The sequence below is a fragment of the Cynocephalus volans genome, chromosome 5 (genome assembly GCF_027409185.1).
Source record: "Cynocephalus volans isolate mCynVol1 chromosome 5, mCynVol1.pri, whole genome shotgun sequence".
Classification (NCBI taxonomy): Eukaryota; Metazoa; Chordata; class Mammalia; order Dermoptera; family Cynocephalidae; genus Cynocephalus; species Cynocephalus volans.
In genome coordinates, this window is record NC_084464.1 from 126,000,488 (window position 1) to 126,013,232 (window position 12,745).

A 12,745-nucleotide genomic window follows, 5' to 3' on the forward strand; every position below is an offset into this window, starting at 1 on the left:
TGTGGGGAGGTGTGTGCCGGAGGGGCGGGGTGAGGGGAGCGACGAGGGCTCGAGGTGAAGCACGAGGAGAGGGAGGTCGCCCGCCCCGGCCTCTTTCCCGGGCCCAGGCGGTTAGCTCGAGCTCGGGCAGCACCTCGCGGTGCGCGCCGCGGCGGCGCCACAGGCCCCTCGACCCTTTGACCACCGCCCTGCGGCCGCCAGTTCCGCAGCCGGGGCTGGCGATGGCCCGGGACTGACGGCCGCCTCTCCCGGGACCCCTCTGCCCCGCCCGGGGCTCGTGGGGGCCGCAGCGCCGCCCCCGACCTGCATGTGGGGCGGGCACACAGGCGCCCGGAGCCAGCGGCCCTCGGCGTCCCCGAGGCGGTGCCCGGCCGCGCCAGAGGACGAGGAGGAGGAGCGGCGGGTCGGACCGGGCTCCCCGCGCGCCGCGGCCCCGGAGCACGGGCTCCCCGGAGGGAGCTTGGGGCGTCCCGGCTCCGGAGGAGGGACCCGGAAGCACAAGCGGAGCCGAGAGTCGAGCCGAGCCGCTGCCCCCGCTGCCCGCCGGCGCCGGGTGGGGGTCCCGGCGGCTGGATGGGCAGCGGCGGCGCGGGCCGCGGGCGGCGATGGGCGAAGAGCAGAGCACGGTGAGCGGTGGAGGCAGGCCCCAGGAGGCATGCGTCCCGGCCGGCGGCGCCGCGGGCCAGCCCGAGCCCCCGAAGCTATGGAGGGACAGCTCCGGGGCTCCCGGGCCACGCGCCGCCTCCGCCGAGCCCAGCTGCGGCGGTTGCGGAAGCGACTCAGGCTGCGAGGACACAAGCGTCCCGGAGCCCGCGAGGAGCCGGGGGACCCCTGGCTGGAGGAAGAGTCAAGCACCCGGACAGCCTGCGGGGCTGGCACTTACCGGGCCTCTCAACCCCCAGACTTTGCAACTACAGCTGGACCAGGAGCTGGAGGAAGCTGGGGACCGACAAGAGGGAGGGGATGAACAGCAGGAGGCGCCCCCCGGCGAGGGGCCGGAGCCCAGGAGCCCCGCCGGGGAACCCGACGGACTGGTCCTGGACGTGCTGGGTCAGCGGCGCCCGCCTGCCACCAAGAGACACGTCTTCTGCTCTGTGTACTGCGTGGAGAGCGACCTGCCCCGGGCCCCCACCGCGGAGCAGCTCTCGCCGACCGCCTCGCCCCCTCGGGTTCCGCCGGTGCTGAATCCTCCCAGCACCCCCTCCTCCTTCCCCAGTCCCCGGCTGTCCCTCCCAGCGGACCCCCTCTCCCCCGACGGCGGCAGCATCGAGCTGGAGTTCTACCTGGCGCCCGAGCCGTTTTCCATGCCCAGCCTGTTGGGAGCTCCACCCTACTCTGGCCTGGGCGGGGTAGGGGATCCCTATGCGCCCCTCATGGTGCTGATGTGCCGGGTGTGCCTGGAGGACAAGCCCATAAAGCCCCTGCCCTGCTGCAAGAAGGCCGTGTGCGAGGAGTGCCTCAAAGTCTACCTGAGCTCCCAGGTAACTTTACCCGCATACTCGCCCCCTCCTGTTCCCGGTTTCATCATTCCAAATCACTGGCCAGGAGGTCCAGCTCTCTGCTCCCCGCTCACGGGAAGAGACACTTACTGAGGACCTCTATCAATTTCTCATATCTCAGTTATTTAAGTGTGTTTTGTCCTCACTGGTTTACTTGGCTGGAATTTAACTCTGCTCTGAGCTTCAGGCTTTGCTTGGCAGATGTAGAAGGAACAAGTTACAATGACTTGCCCTCTGCTTATTTCTTTTACTAGATTGCAAGCAAGAGCTTGCTCAAAGCAGAAGGGTAAGGAGACTGTCTCATCTACCTGGTATCCCAGAAGCTAACAAACAGTGGGTATGAAATAAATATTTATGGAGCTGATGAAGCGAAAGGTTGGAATTAATATTTCAGGTCCATGATACCTAGATTTTTTGCTACATTTATATGTTACAGAAAAAAACGTGTAAAATTAAAAAAAAAAAATATTCCTTGGCCCTTGCCCACTTTTCAGTTTTCTTTTTCCACAGTGAACTTGAAGTATGTTTCTTCACTGATGTTTTATACCAACACAGTACTTTATTTCTTGAAAAGGAAAACAATACAGAAAGAGCAAAACAAAGCATAGCGAGGCTGAGAGGTTTAACAAAACAAGCACCAGTGATGTTGTCTTCCTCAGCCTCTTATTTGAAAACTTGTGTTTTTTTCTTGGAAAGCTTGAGAGTGCAAGAGACCGGCTTTCTTACACTGAGGGTAAATGGGTTCTTCCAGTAGTTTCCAATCTGTGATGTTTCTGCCAGTGTTTTGCACAATCCTGACTGCCCTTTGATCCCATGTCTGATTGTCCTAGGCCTATTCATCTTTCAAAACCCTGTCTGTTCAGGTGCCAACCATTCTGTGAAGTCTTACCTCACCCCTCCAGGTCACTGCTTATATACTTTCAAAATACTTCTATATATCTTGAATGCACTGGAGTTGTTCCTTACGTGTCTGTTTGTCTTGCTAGACTGTCTGGACAATGTCTTGTAATCCCATATCTGGTAGTTTCATGTTGAGTCCTTCTTACGTCATAGTGTTTAATAACATTGGCTGAAGCAAACTGAACAGGGCTCCACACAGTGCGGTTCTCCCATGGTTTGTGGCTAATCCATGCCTTGGGTCTAGACTGAAAGTGTGTACTGTGTTCAACTGAAGATACGAAGGGAAACTCAGACAGAATGGAATGTTACACAAACAGTAACTTGGCAAAAATAGTTGAGATTATCCAAAAGCCTGTGAGAGACTCTGATGTCTCTTTCATGCTTCGTCCACAACAGATACTTGAAGCAATAGGAATGTGTGCTGCTCATTGTGGTAGTTTCTATGACATCACCGTCAGACTGTTCTGCTGCTATCCATGAGCAAAGCCCTGTGGTGGGATTCAGACATTCTCAAAATAAGGGCCCTGCTCCAAGGAAATCGCTGTGAGAGCAGATTACATGAAAGCAATACAAGATAATATATAATGAGATGTAGACAGAGAAACAGTGCCAGGCAGCACATTCTGTTAAATGCTGAGTACAAATATCTGTGGGTTTACAAGTTCAAGGGAAGTAGTCATTGTGGGTTGGGGTACTCTGCCTAGCAGTTTGATTTCCTTAAGGCTGGCCCTTTCCCCAAAGCAGTTTTCTTTTCCTTTTTTTAATAACCATACATTAGTTTTAGGAAGTCAGTGTTTTGATCTCTAACAGAAGATCAAAAGAAGAAAAGAGAAGGAATGGGGGTGGGGGGTTCAGGGAAGAATGCATAGCAAGATGAATCAAGTGGTCATTGCAACATATAACCACTAAAGACCCCTCCAAAGAGACATAGTATCTGAAGCTTGTCTGCACTGTACGTTCCTGACCTTCTTCCAGAGCATCTGACAGAAATTTCAGTAAAGAAAAGTGTTTATTTAAAATAATAAACAGCAACCAAAAGACGAGTCACGCATGCCCAGCATGTTTCCACCTCAGGGCTTCTGCACTTGCTGTTCCTGTCCCTTCAGGTCTGTATACAAATGTCACCCCCTGTGGCCTTCACTGACCACCCTTTTAAAAGTTGAGCCTCATACCACACTCCCTCCTGCTTTATGTTTTCTCCGTAGTGCTAATATACTATCTTATACTTAAATATGCTCCATGAAGACAGGAGTTTACACATGATTTGTTCACTTCTGTATCTTTAACATCCACAACATTTTCTGGCATGTAACAGATGTGCAACCAGTAGTTATTGAATTTATGAAGAGCTTGAGATTGCCCCAGAAACCAAGGCTGAGAAGTGGTGTTCTGCGAAGACGTTAAATTCTATTCTGAATTTCTTGATATTTAAGACAGACATAGACCAGGCAAATAGGTTTGCTAAGTTTGTTATTAAACTTAGAATTAAAGATGTAGATAAACTTTTAGCTTATACAAAAACTAGCCTTTTCTCAGAAAAAAATTAAGTCTGTGGTTGTAATATTTCTTATCTATGTTAATTTAAAGGTCCCTTTTACTCAAAGGGTCTGTGTTTCCCTGTCACTTAACCTCTGTGCCTTAATTTCCTCATCCATGAAATGTAATTGCAGATGACAATCTGTAATAACTCACCAGGTCCAAAGCAAAACAAAATCAAACTGCATGGTTTTGCTGCCTTACTGAACCAGATCAAAGGGCATAGTGAATTCTTTCTCATCTTATAAGGTTTCTCAGGTTTGACAGAAGCAAATTTGTAAAGCCTGAATTTTCATGACTCGTAAAACCTTTTGAGATGAAATATGTTTGAAATAAAGAGCTATTGATGATATATTTACAATTTATATGAGTTTGTGCCATATTACTTAGTGCATTATTTAACATCATTTAAGAAAATAAAGCAGAGTTTCTATTAAGATTTTTATGCAAACATTAAAAATGTATGTTAAATGTGAGTTGGGATATTGCCTGATTAAATGAATATTCTTCTATAAAGAGATGCTCAGTTCTTTGAAAGAACATATGAACTTGGAAGATAAGAATGCAGACTTTTAGATGATAAGTTTGTTTCCATTAATGTCCTGGACTGAATATGTGGCAAAGGCCTATGGGTAGGTGTCGACAATATTTCAATCGAACATAGCAGATAGATTGTAAATCTTTGGCACTATAGTAGATTTTGATTTAGAGTCTATAGAGCACCATGACAGAGGTTGCAGGAATTGGTTTATATTGTCTGGGTATATAAATCCTTGCTGCATACATTTTAGAAGTGCGTTTCCCAGTGGCCTACATATGTGGATGTGAATATGGCTAAAGCACATAATCCAGGGATATCTGCAATCTCCTGAGCCCTGGTAGTGTTGACCTTAGCTGGTTTGGCCTTTAGCACACATTTTCTCAGGAAGAAAGATTATCTGTTGCCTTCTTTGTTTCATAGAATAATGTTATGCTCATTTCAGAAATCCTCTACAGGTATCTTTTTTGTGATTTTGATTTAGACATAAAAATCTGTTATATGAAATATTAATATTTAGTACTTTAGATAGAGAAAGGAGAGAATTGAGCATGCTAAAGGGCTTGCTAAAGGTAACAGCTGCTGTGGCTTTCAGCACTCTGCTTAAAAGTGCTAGGGATTGGCAGATGCATATGACTTGGAATGTGTACACCTGTCCAACGAGTATTAATAGAGACGAGCAACGCATTTCTTCTACAGATTGTGAACAAAACAGCTGCTAGATGGTAATGTCCTAAAATGACTATCTTCTATAGTCACTCCAGAATCAGTAACCTAGGGGTAAAAGCTTATATATCCTGTTATTAAACTCTGAGTCATCCAGATCTTCCTAGGTAAAAGTCTAACATAAATTTTTTTCCCCTTTAAACTTTAAAGCAACCTGAATATTTTTAGAAACCATCATATTCAGTATGGAGTTTGAATGCATTTGTCTTCACACAGGTGAATTTATAGATTCTATAATGCCAGGTGTGATTTCGATAGTCCTGAAAGTGTGAAGAATAATATGAGACTGAAATCTGTTTTGAAGTCACTGTAAAAATTTTATAAGTGAGAATTAAGGTATATATAAGCTTATACTTTTGTGTACAAAATTTATGTGTGTGTGTATTTGAGGGATGTGGTAACATGTGCTTCTGTGCCTGACTGGTGGCCTTATTTTCCTCTCCTCTCTCTAGTTTTCTTTAATAATAATATCTTGCTTTTTTCTTTTACTTTTCAAAATCTGATTTTAACTGGCATTTGATTTCTGCAAAGGAATCCCCTGTCAATTGCTGAGCCCTTGGGCCAGCAGGACCTGGTCAGAAGCATGCTGCATGGGTATTTTCCTTCCCTTCCAGCTATCAGTAGATGAGGCTATGTAGAGAAACCCTGTGTTGTGCTGCACTGCCTAAAAGATCTCAAGGTATCATTTGATACCTTTAGAGTGTGTTTTTGTTTTTGTTTTCTTTCTCCTAGAGTTCAGCTTTTATACCCGAAATCTCTTCCTTACTTTTGATATGAAAGATGAAAGGAGAGAATATTAGAACTTGAACTCTCGGCTTTTTATTAAGAGTTTGTGATGGGCAAAGTAGACAGATATCTGAGTGGTAATTTCTTATAATTAACTTATTTGTTAATGAGTCATTTATGCATTTAACAAATATATATTGGATACCTGTGCCAAGTACCATGAGATATTCTATAAATGTATTAAATACCCTCAAAAAACCCATCTTACAGCCTTGTTGGTAGTATTTTTCCCAGCTTTATCTGGTGGCATAGAAAAGCTTTTTTAAAAGTTGCCAGACAGCTATGGATTTCTTTATCTCTTCTGCTCTTCTCTGGGAGATTTTTATTAAACCAATTCTGGGATGCTAGCTAGCCTTTTAATAAGCATATTACTATTCCTCTTGTTAGGTTTAATCCAAAGTAATAAATCAATCCATACTTATTTCTTAATATATGTATTTCTCAGAGCTCTTTCCATTTGTTGAAAATACACTATTAATGTTCCTTTCAAAATATTTACTACCTTTACTTAAAACATATTTTTACCAAGTTTGTTTTAGATCATTCATGACAATATGGCAAATCTATAACGTTATACTTTCATTAAAAAATTATTTTATTCAAATTAACTTTGTCAGAAGGGTTTTATATGATAAAATAAATGAACCTTCCCACTTAAGTTCTGTCTTAAAATAAAAATTCATTGTTCATGGGAAAATAACTCCTAGTATATATCATTCTCTGTGAGCTTTATCAGTACTATTTGTCCCATCAATTTTGGGATAATTACACATGAATTTGCAAGTTTCGACAAGTAATAATAATAATAACCATTTATTGAACATCTATATTCTAAGCATTCTTACACATAATTTTATTGAATTCTAATTTACTTACATATTAAATACATACTACCTACCAGGCACTGTTGTGGGGGCTGGCTATACAAGGAACTAAAACAGATAAAGCCCCTGGCCTCATAGAATTTAGGCGGTGGAGGAGACAGAAAATAAAATCAGTAAATTATTTAGTATATTAGGAGATAATAATAAGGGCTATGGAGAAAGAGAAGGGAAGAATGATAAATGCTGGGAATGGGGTTCTTGATATATTTGTAGTTTGGGGGGTGTTGTCAGGGAGGCTTTGTTTTACAAAGTGACTTCTGAGTGGAGAGCTTCATGATGGCAGTGAGGGAACAAACCACAAGGATGTCTAAGAGAAGAGCAAGAATAAAGTTCCAAAGGCAGGAGCATGCTTGGGGGTGTCCCAGGAATGACAAAGAGATCCATGTGGCTGAAGCACAGAGAATGTGGTGGGAAGAGGTAAGAAGACGGTGACAGGTGGAGTGAGTAAACCTGGTCAGATGGGGGCTTAAGGCTGTGAAGAATTTGCATTTCCTCTGAGTGAGATGGGAAACTGTAAGAAGGTATTGAGCAGAAGTGTAACCACATATGACTTTCCCTTTAAAAAAGATTACTCTGTCTCATTGTGGAGAATATATTATAGGAGGCGATGGAAGTAAATAGATCAGTTAGAAGACTATGGCATTACTCCAGAGGAGAGACGATATGATTCAGACTAGGGTGATAGAGGTGGATATGGTTTGAACTGGTTGAATTTTGAATATATTGTGGAGATAGAACTGACAGAATTTGCTGATGACTGGATATCAGATGAGAGAAAAAGAGTCAAGATGACTCAGGTTTTGAGTCCAGGCTATTAGAAAAATGGGGTTGCCATTTAATAAGATGAGGAATACCGTATGAGGATTAGGTTTAGGGAGAATGAGGAGTTTGAAATGATGTTTGTAATGCCATTTAGACATTCATGATGGGATGGTGAGTAGGCACTTGGCATCTGGCATTGAGAAGAGAGATCTGAGCAGAAGATATAGATCGAATGTTGATGGCATATAGATGGTGTTTAAAGCCATGAGACTAGTTGAGGTTGCCTGGGGAGTGATAGTAGATTGAGAAGGCGAATTGAGAATCGAATCTGAGCAATGAATGTTTACAAATATGGAGTCTGGGATACATGGAAGAACAGCAGGGAGTCTGAAAGGGAGTGGGCCGATTAGGCAAGAAGACATCTAATATGTAGTGCTTATCCAGGAGCCAAACAAAGACAGTGTTTTAAAAGGGAAGGAGTAATCATCTGTGTCTAATGCTTCTGATAGTTCCAGCAGGAGGAGGATTGAAATTGACTATCGCATTTCCCAACCAGGAGGTTATTGGTTCCTGAACAGTGCTGTTTTTATTGGCAGTCGTGGGGTTAGCCTTCTGATTACAGTGGGTTCAAGAGAACAGGAACAACTCCATTTTTGTACTGTAGGTAGAAGATTGGTATAAGAAGAAACTCAAGGTTAGATAGATTACATAACTTGCCCAAAGTCACAAAGCTAGGAAATGGCAATGGTCGGATTTAAATTCAGGTTTATTTGGCTCTAAAATCCATGGTTCTTTTACATTATTTAAGTGTATTATTTATAAGCTAAATATGTTAGATTTTTACCAAACTCATCCTCTTATTTATGTAAGAAAATCAAGAGGAATTTGCTCTAGAAAAGCTATGATTTAACTTACTGTGAAGTTTTAATGGCAGCATACTCTCCTGTTTTCTTCATAATTTTCTGGCCATTTTGTTTTCATTCAAACTTTCTCTTATTTTACCACCTCTTAATGTTGTCGTCTGCATGGTCCTATCTTAAGCCTTCTCTCTTCTCTCTTTTATACTGTTAGTGGGGCCACCTCATTCACTCCCATGGTTTCAAGTAGCACCTATATACTGTTCACTACCAAGTCTTCATCTCCAGCCACATCACTCTCCTCATGTTTAGTACCGTATAGATGACTCTCACGCGTGGATAATTTTAGTTGGGTGTTGCACCCGTGACCACCTTCAACTTGACTTCTTGAAACAAAATTCCCCCATTTCCTCCTTTTTCTTCTCACTTGCTAGAAGCTATGCTCCTTCTTTGGGATTCCCTGTTTCCATCAGTTGTACCCAGGTCAGAAACTTGGGGGATCACCAATGACTTTTTCTTCTCTCTCACCTCCCATATCTCATTAATCACCAAGTCCTTTTAATTCTACATCCTAGAAATATTTCTGTACTTTTCTCTATTTCTGCTGTCCTTTCCCTTGCATCATTTCCCTCTTGGATTCTAACAACAGCTTCCTACCTGATTCCAGTGCTCTACTCTTGTCTGTCTCCAATCTATTTCCACACTAAAGCCAGAGGGGCCTTTATAAAATGCAGGACAGGGCTTGGCACTCTTCCTTCCTAGCTTTTCAACTTCTGCCTCTTGCTTTCAGAGTAGAATCTAAACTTTGTAACATTGTTTGCGTGTCCCTGAGTGATCTGCCTCCTACATGCTTCTCCAAGCTATGTTTTTCATCAAGTATCCCCCTAAGCCTATAGCCATATTAAATACCTTTTTGTTGTTTGAGTGCTCCACGATTCTCTTCATTATGAGCCTTTACCTTTAGTGACAGGAAGTTCTGTCTTAGAGGACACCTCTTTCTTTCCTCGCTGTCCCGTCTTGCTTGGCCTCTTTCACACCTATTCATTCTTCTAGCCTCGGCTTAGACATTCTTCTGTGAGAATTCTTCTTGACCCCCTACATCTGGATTAAGCATCTTCCCCATATTCTTTGGTAACCCTCTTTACCTAAGATCACCAAACAATATAGGAGTCTTACTATAAAATTATTTCTCTGTATTTAAATTGCCTGTTTCCTGCTCTGTGGTCATTAAACTATAAAGCCCATAAGACTATAAAGCTTGATGCATGAAAAGACCTTGTTAATATCTTTTTTGCTGATTAATTTTATAACTCTTTGTGAGTTATAGGCGTGGAACAAATATGTGTAGAGTGTACTTACTTATTCCATAAATAATTAATACACTAGAGACTGGTGTTGTCAATATATAAACTTGGAATAGATAGCCAAAATGATATTTTAAAATGAAAATTTCAGCATTCTATTATCTTGCTTAAAAACTTGTGAGACCATCCCACTGCTTTACCTAAAGATCCCAGCTCATAACACTGCTCATGAGATCTGACTCCTACAATCCTCTTCAGTCTCTTCTTCAGCCACTCCAGCTCTCTTCTCTCCAGACGTAGCACCCTTCCCTTGATTAATTTCTCCTCAGTCTTCTGTAAGTCTTCATGCTGAATCATTCCTGCTGTTAATGCTATTAGAGTCCTCTTTACTCTGCTGCCATTGTATTTATCCCTTTTGGTAATTATGTGTTTGTAATATGATTTGATGTTCCATGGACTATCTATAACACCCCCCCTCCGCCATCGTTTGAGCTTCTTTCATAACTAGCACATAACACAGAGCCCAGAACAGAGTAGAGGCTCAATAAATATCTGTTAAAGACTGAGTGATTGATTGAAAAAAAAAAATTATAGTATGTTTAGGTTGGTAGAAAAAGTGAGCTAAATATTTGAATCTGAACTTTTGACATCTTATTCCACAATATATTCAAATTTTGAATGAAGTAAAATATTATGGCCTGAGTCTTTATCCTAGCATTCTGTGTATCACTGAGGTATTTCTTCTTTAATTATAATACCTGTTGTGATTACTATGCCTTCTGCAGAACAAATTCCTTCAGAACTTAGGGGTATAAGAACCATTTTATTTTGATCATGACATTGTGGATCAGGAATTTGGGAAGGGCTCAGCTGGTCAGTTCACACTTGGGGTTTCTCACGCAGTGGTCAAATGTGGGCCCATTCACTTGGCTGGTAGCTGATGTTGGCTATTGTCAGGGAGTTGGGCTGTGGCTGTCTATGGAGTGCCTGCATGTGACCTCGCCAGCACAGTAGTCTCAGGGCTTCTGACTCGGAGGCTGACTTCCCTCAGTGCCAGTGTCCAAGGAAGCCAGGTGGAAACTGCACAGTCTTTTGTGCTCCAACTTTGAAAGTCCATCAGCATCACTTGGGCAAAGCAGTCACAAGCCTGCCCCAGATTCAAGGGGAAGGAACATTGACCCCAACTTTTGGGGGGCCAAGTGTCAAAGAATTTGGGGCCATATTTTAAAACTACCACACTACCTGAGACAAAAATCAGGAATGTTGTGAATTTAGGTAGTAAAACTTTTGAACCTGAATTTTAATCTTTTTTTTTTTTTAAATTTATGTCTTGTCAGTCATTTAAGTATTTCCAACTCATATCGTTATATTAGTTAATATACTTTGGTGTTGTGGATTTTTTTGTGCCTTATCTTTTAATAATTTAATAAGAAAGATTCACTTAGTTTTTAAGCGAAGCTTGTCTAAAAGCTGTTCTCTTTTAAAATTAAATAGTTTAGACAATTCCATTACAACTGAAATATGTCAAGTCAGGGTCAGCTTATAATAATTCTGTTAACACCACTTAAAATTATTCTGTACAGTATATATAATTTTCGTTATATCAAAATTTCAGCTTCAGTGGTAGTTAAAATATTATTTGAAACATTTAAGATTATCTTCCTTAATAAAAAGTATTGATGTAACAGATTTGTTTTGTAGTCCAGAAATACTGTACAGAAATAGTATTGTATCTAATGACACCTTAGATTTAACCATCCTAGTTAATCTTTGTTAAATTGGCCCACTATTGGGTTTTTGTTGTTTATGGTATTCTAGTTTGAGTGGGTATTTTTATCCTTTGATAGTGTCTTCTTGAGTAGATAACTGCTTAAATTTCCAAAGCATATATGTTGTACTCAGACGTTTCTTCCTGGTTGAGGATCTGTGTACCTTGAAACAGAGGGGGTATATTGCTTTTATGATGTGCCCCTCCCCACCTTTTCCAGCTCAGGTAACTAAATTCTGGGCCTATTCATTCATGTGAATGACTAATCCTTTCTAAAATCTTCCTAAGCTATTTTCCTCAATACTCTTTCTACTGTAAGATTCAGAAGCTAATTATAGGCTACCTAGGCTACCTAGCAAATTACTTCCCTTTTGTGGTGTTGATTCTTGCCGTATTTCCTCACTTGGTTATTGGCCATGCTCAGTGTTTGAAGCTCATTAGCTCTGAGTTGAATGTGGCAAGTTAAATCACCACAGCTTTCGCCTTGGCTGCTTAACAATTTAAAACAGCAGAGAAAATGAAACAATTGCTTATAAGCCATTTTTCTTAATGTTTAGAGTTTAGATGATTATTACTTTATGTCTAAGTAGAGCTGTTGGGCAGAATCTGAAGTGACTTCGATAAGGCTGGATCCAAGTGCACCTTTTTTATAGAAGCGGATGACCTCAGTGAGAAGAATGAATTTCATTCTCCTGCCAGAGATGCCTTTGGTGGGAAATGATAGTGCAATCCCAAAAGTTCTCATTTATCCTACTCTTAACTTCATTTTTTTCCCTCCTAGGGTACCATTTTTCCTCCTCAAGATTATTTGTAAAAGAAACACTTTGAAAATAATAGGCTCTTAAAGAAAGACTCTGTGTGTACATGTTGGTGCTTTATGTTAAAATTAAACGTATGTGTACACACACATATATATTTACATGCTGTATCTGTCAAATTCTCAAGGTTATTTGTGTGTTAAAATAGGAATATTTGCTATCTTGATTTTTTAACTAAAATCTAATTATAGTCATATCTAGTTAAGTTCATAAATTTCAAGTGTAAAATCAACCAAAATAGGTTAACCCTTGGGTTTACTCCTTTTTGTGTTCTTAGTTTTTAATGTCATTTTGTGAGTCTTTGAGGCTTCACCCTCAAAAAGCTTGAAGGGAAAGCTTACAAGGAATGATTGGAAAGAAAACACTT

At 41.6% G+C, this 12,745-nt stretch overlaps 1 protein-coding gene across 4 annotated transcripts in view; it reads left to right on the plus strand.

Annotated features, from left to right (window-relative positions):
* The first annotated feature begins 507 nt into the window (after positions 1–507).
* The window catches only part of RNF217 (ring finger protein 217), a 127,561-nt gene continuing 115,323 nt past the window's right edge, over positions 508–12,745 (plus strand). For all 4 annotated transcript variants that reach the window (XR_010023569.1, XR_010023570.1, XR_010023571.1 and 1 more), the window contains exon 1: positions 508–1,481. Coding sequence is in view for 1 of the 4 variants with exons in the window: in XM_063096456.1 (XP_062952526.1) it covers positions 606–1,481 (876 nt within the window). In the remaining 3 variants the exon portion in view is untranslated. The remainder of the gene's footprint in view (positions 1,482–12,745) is intronic.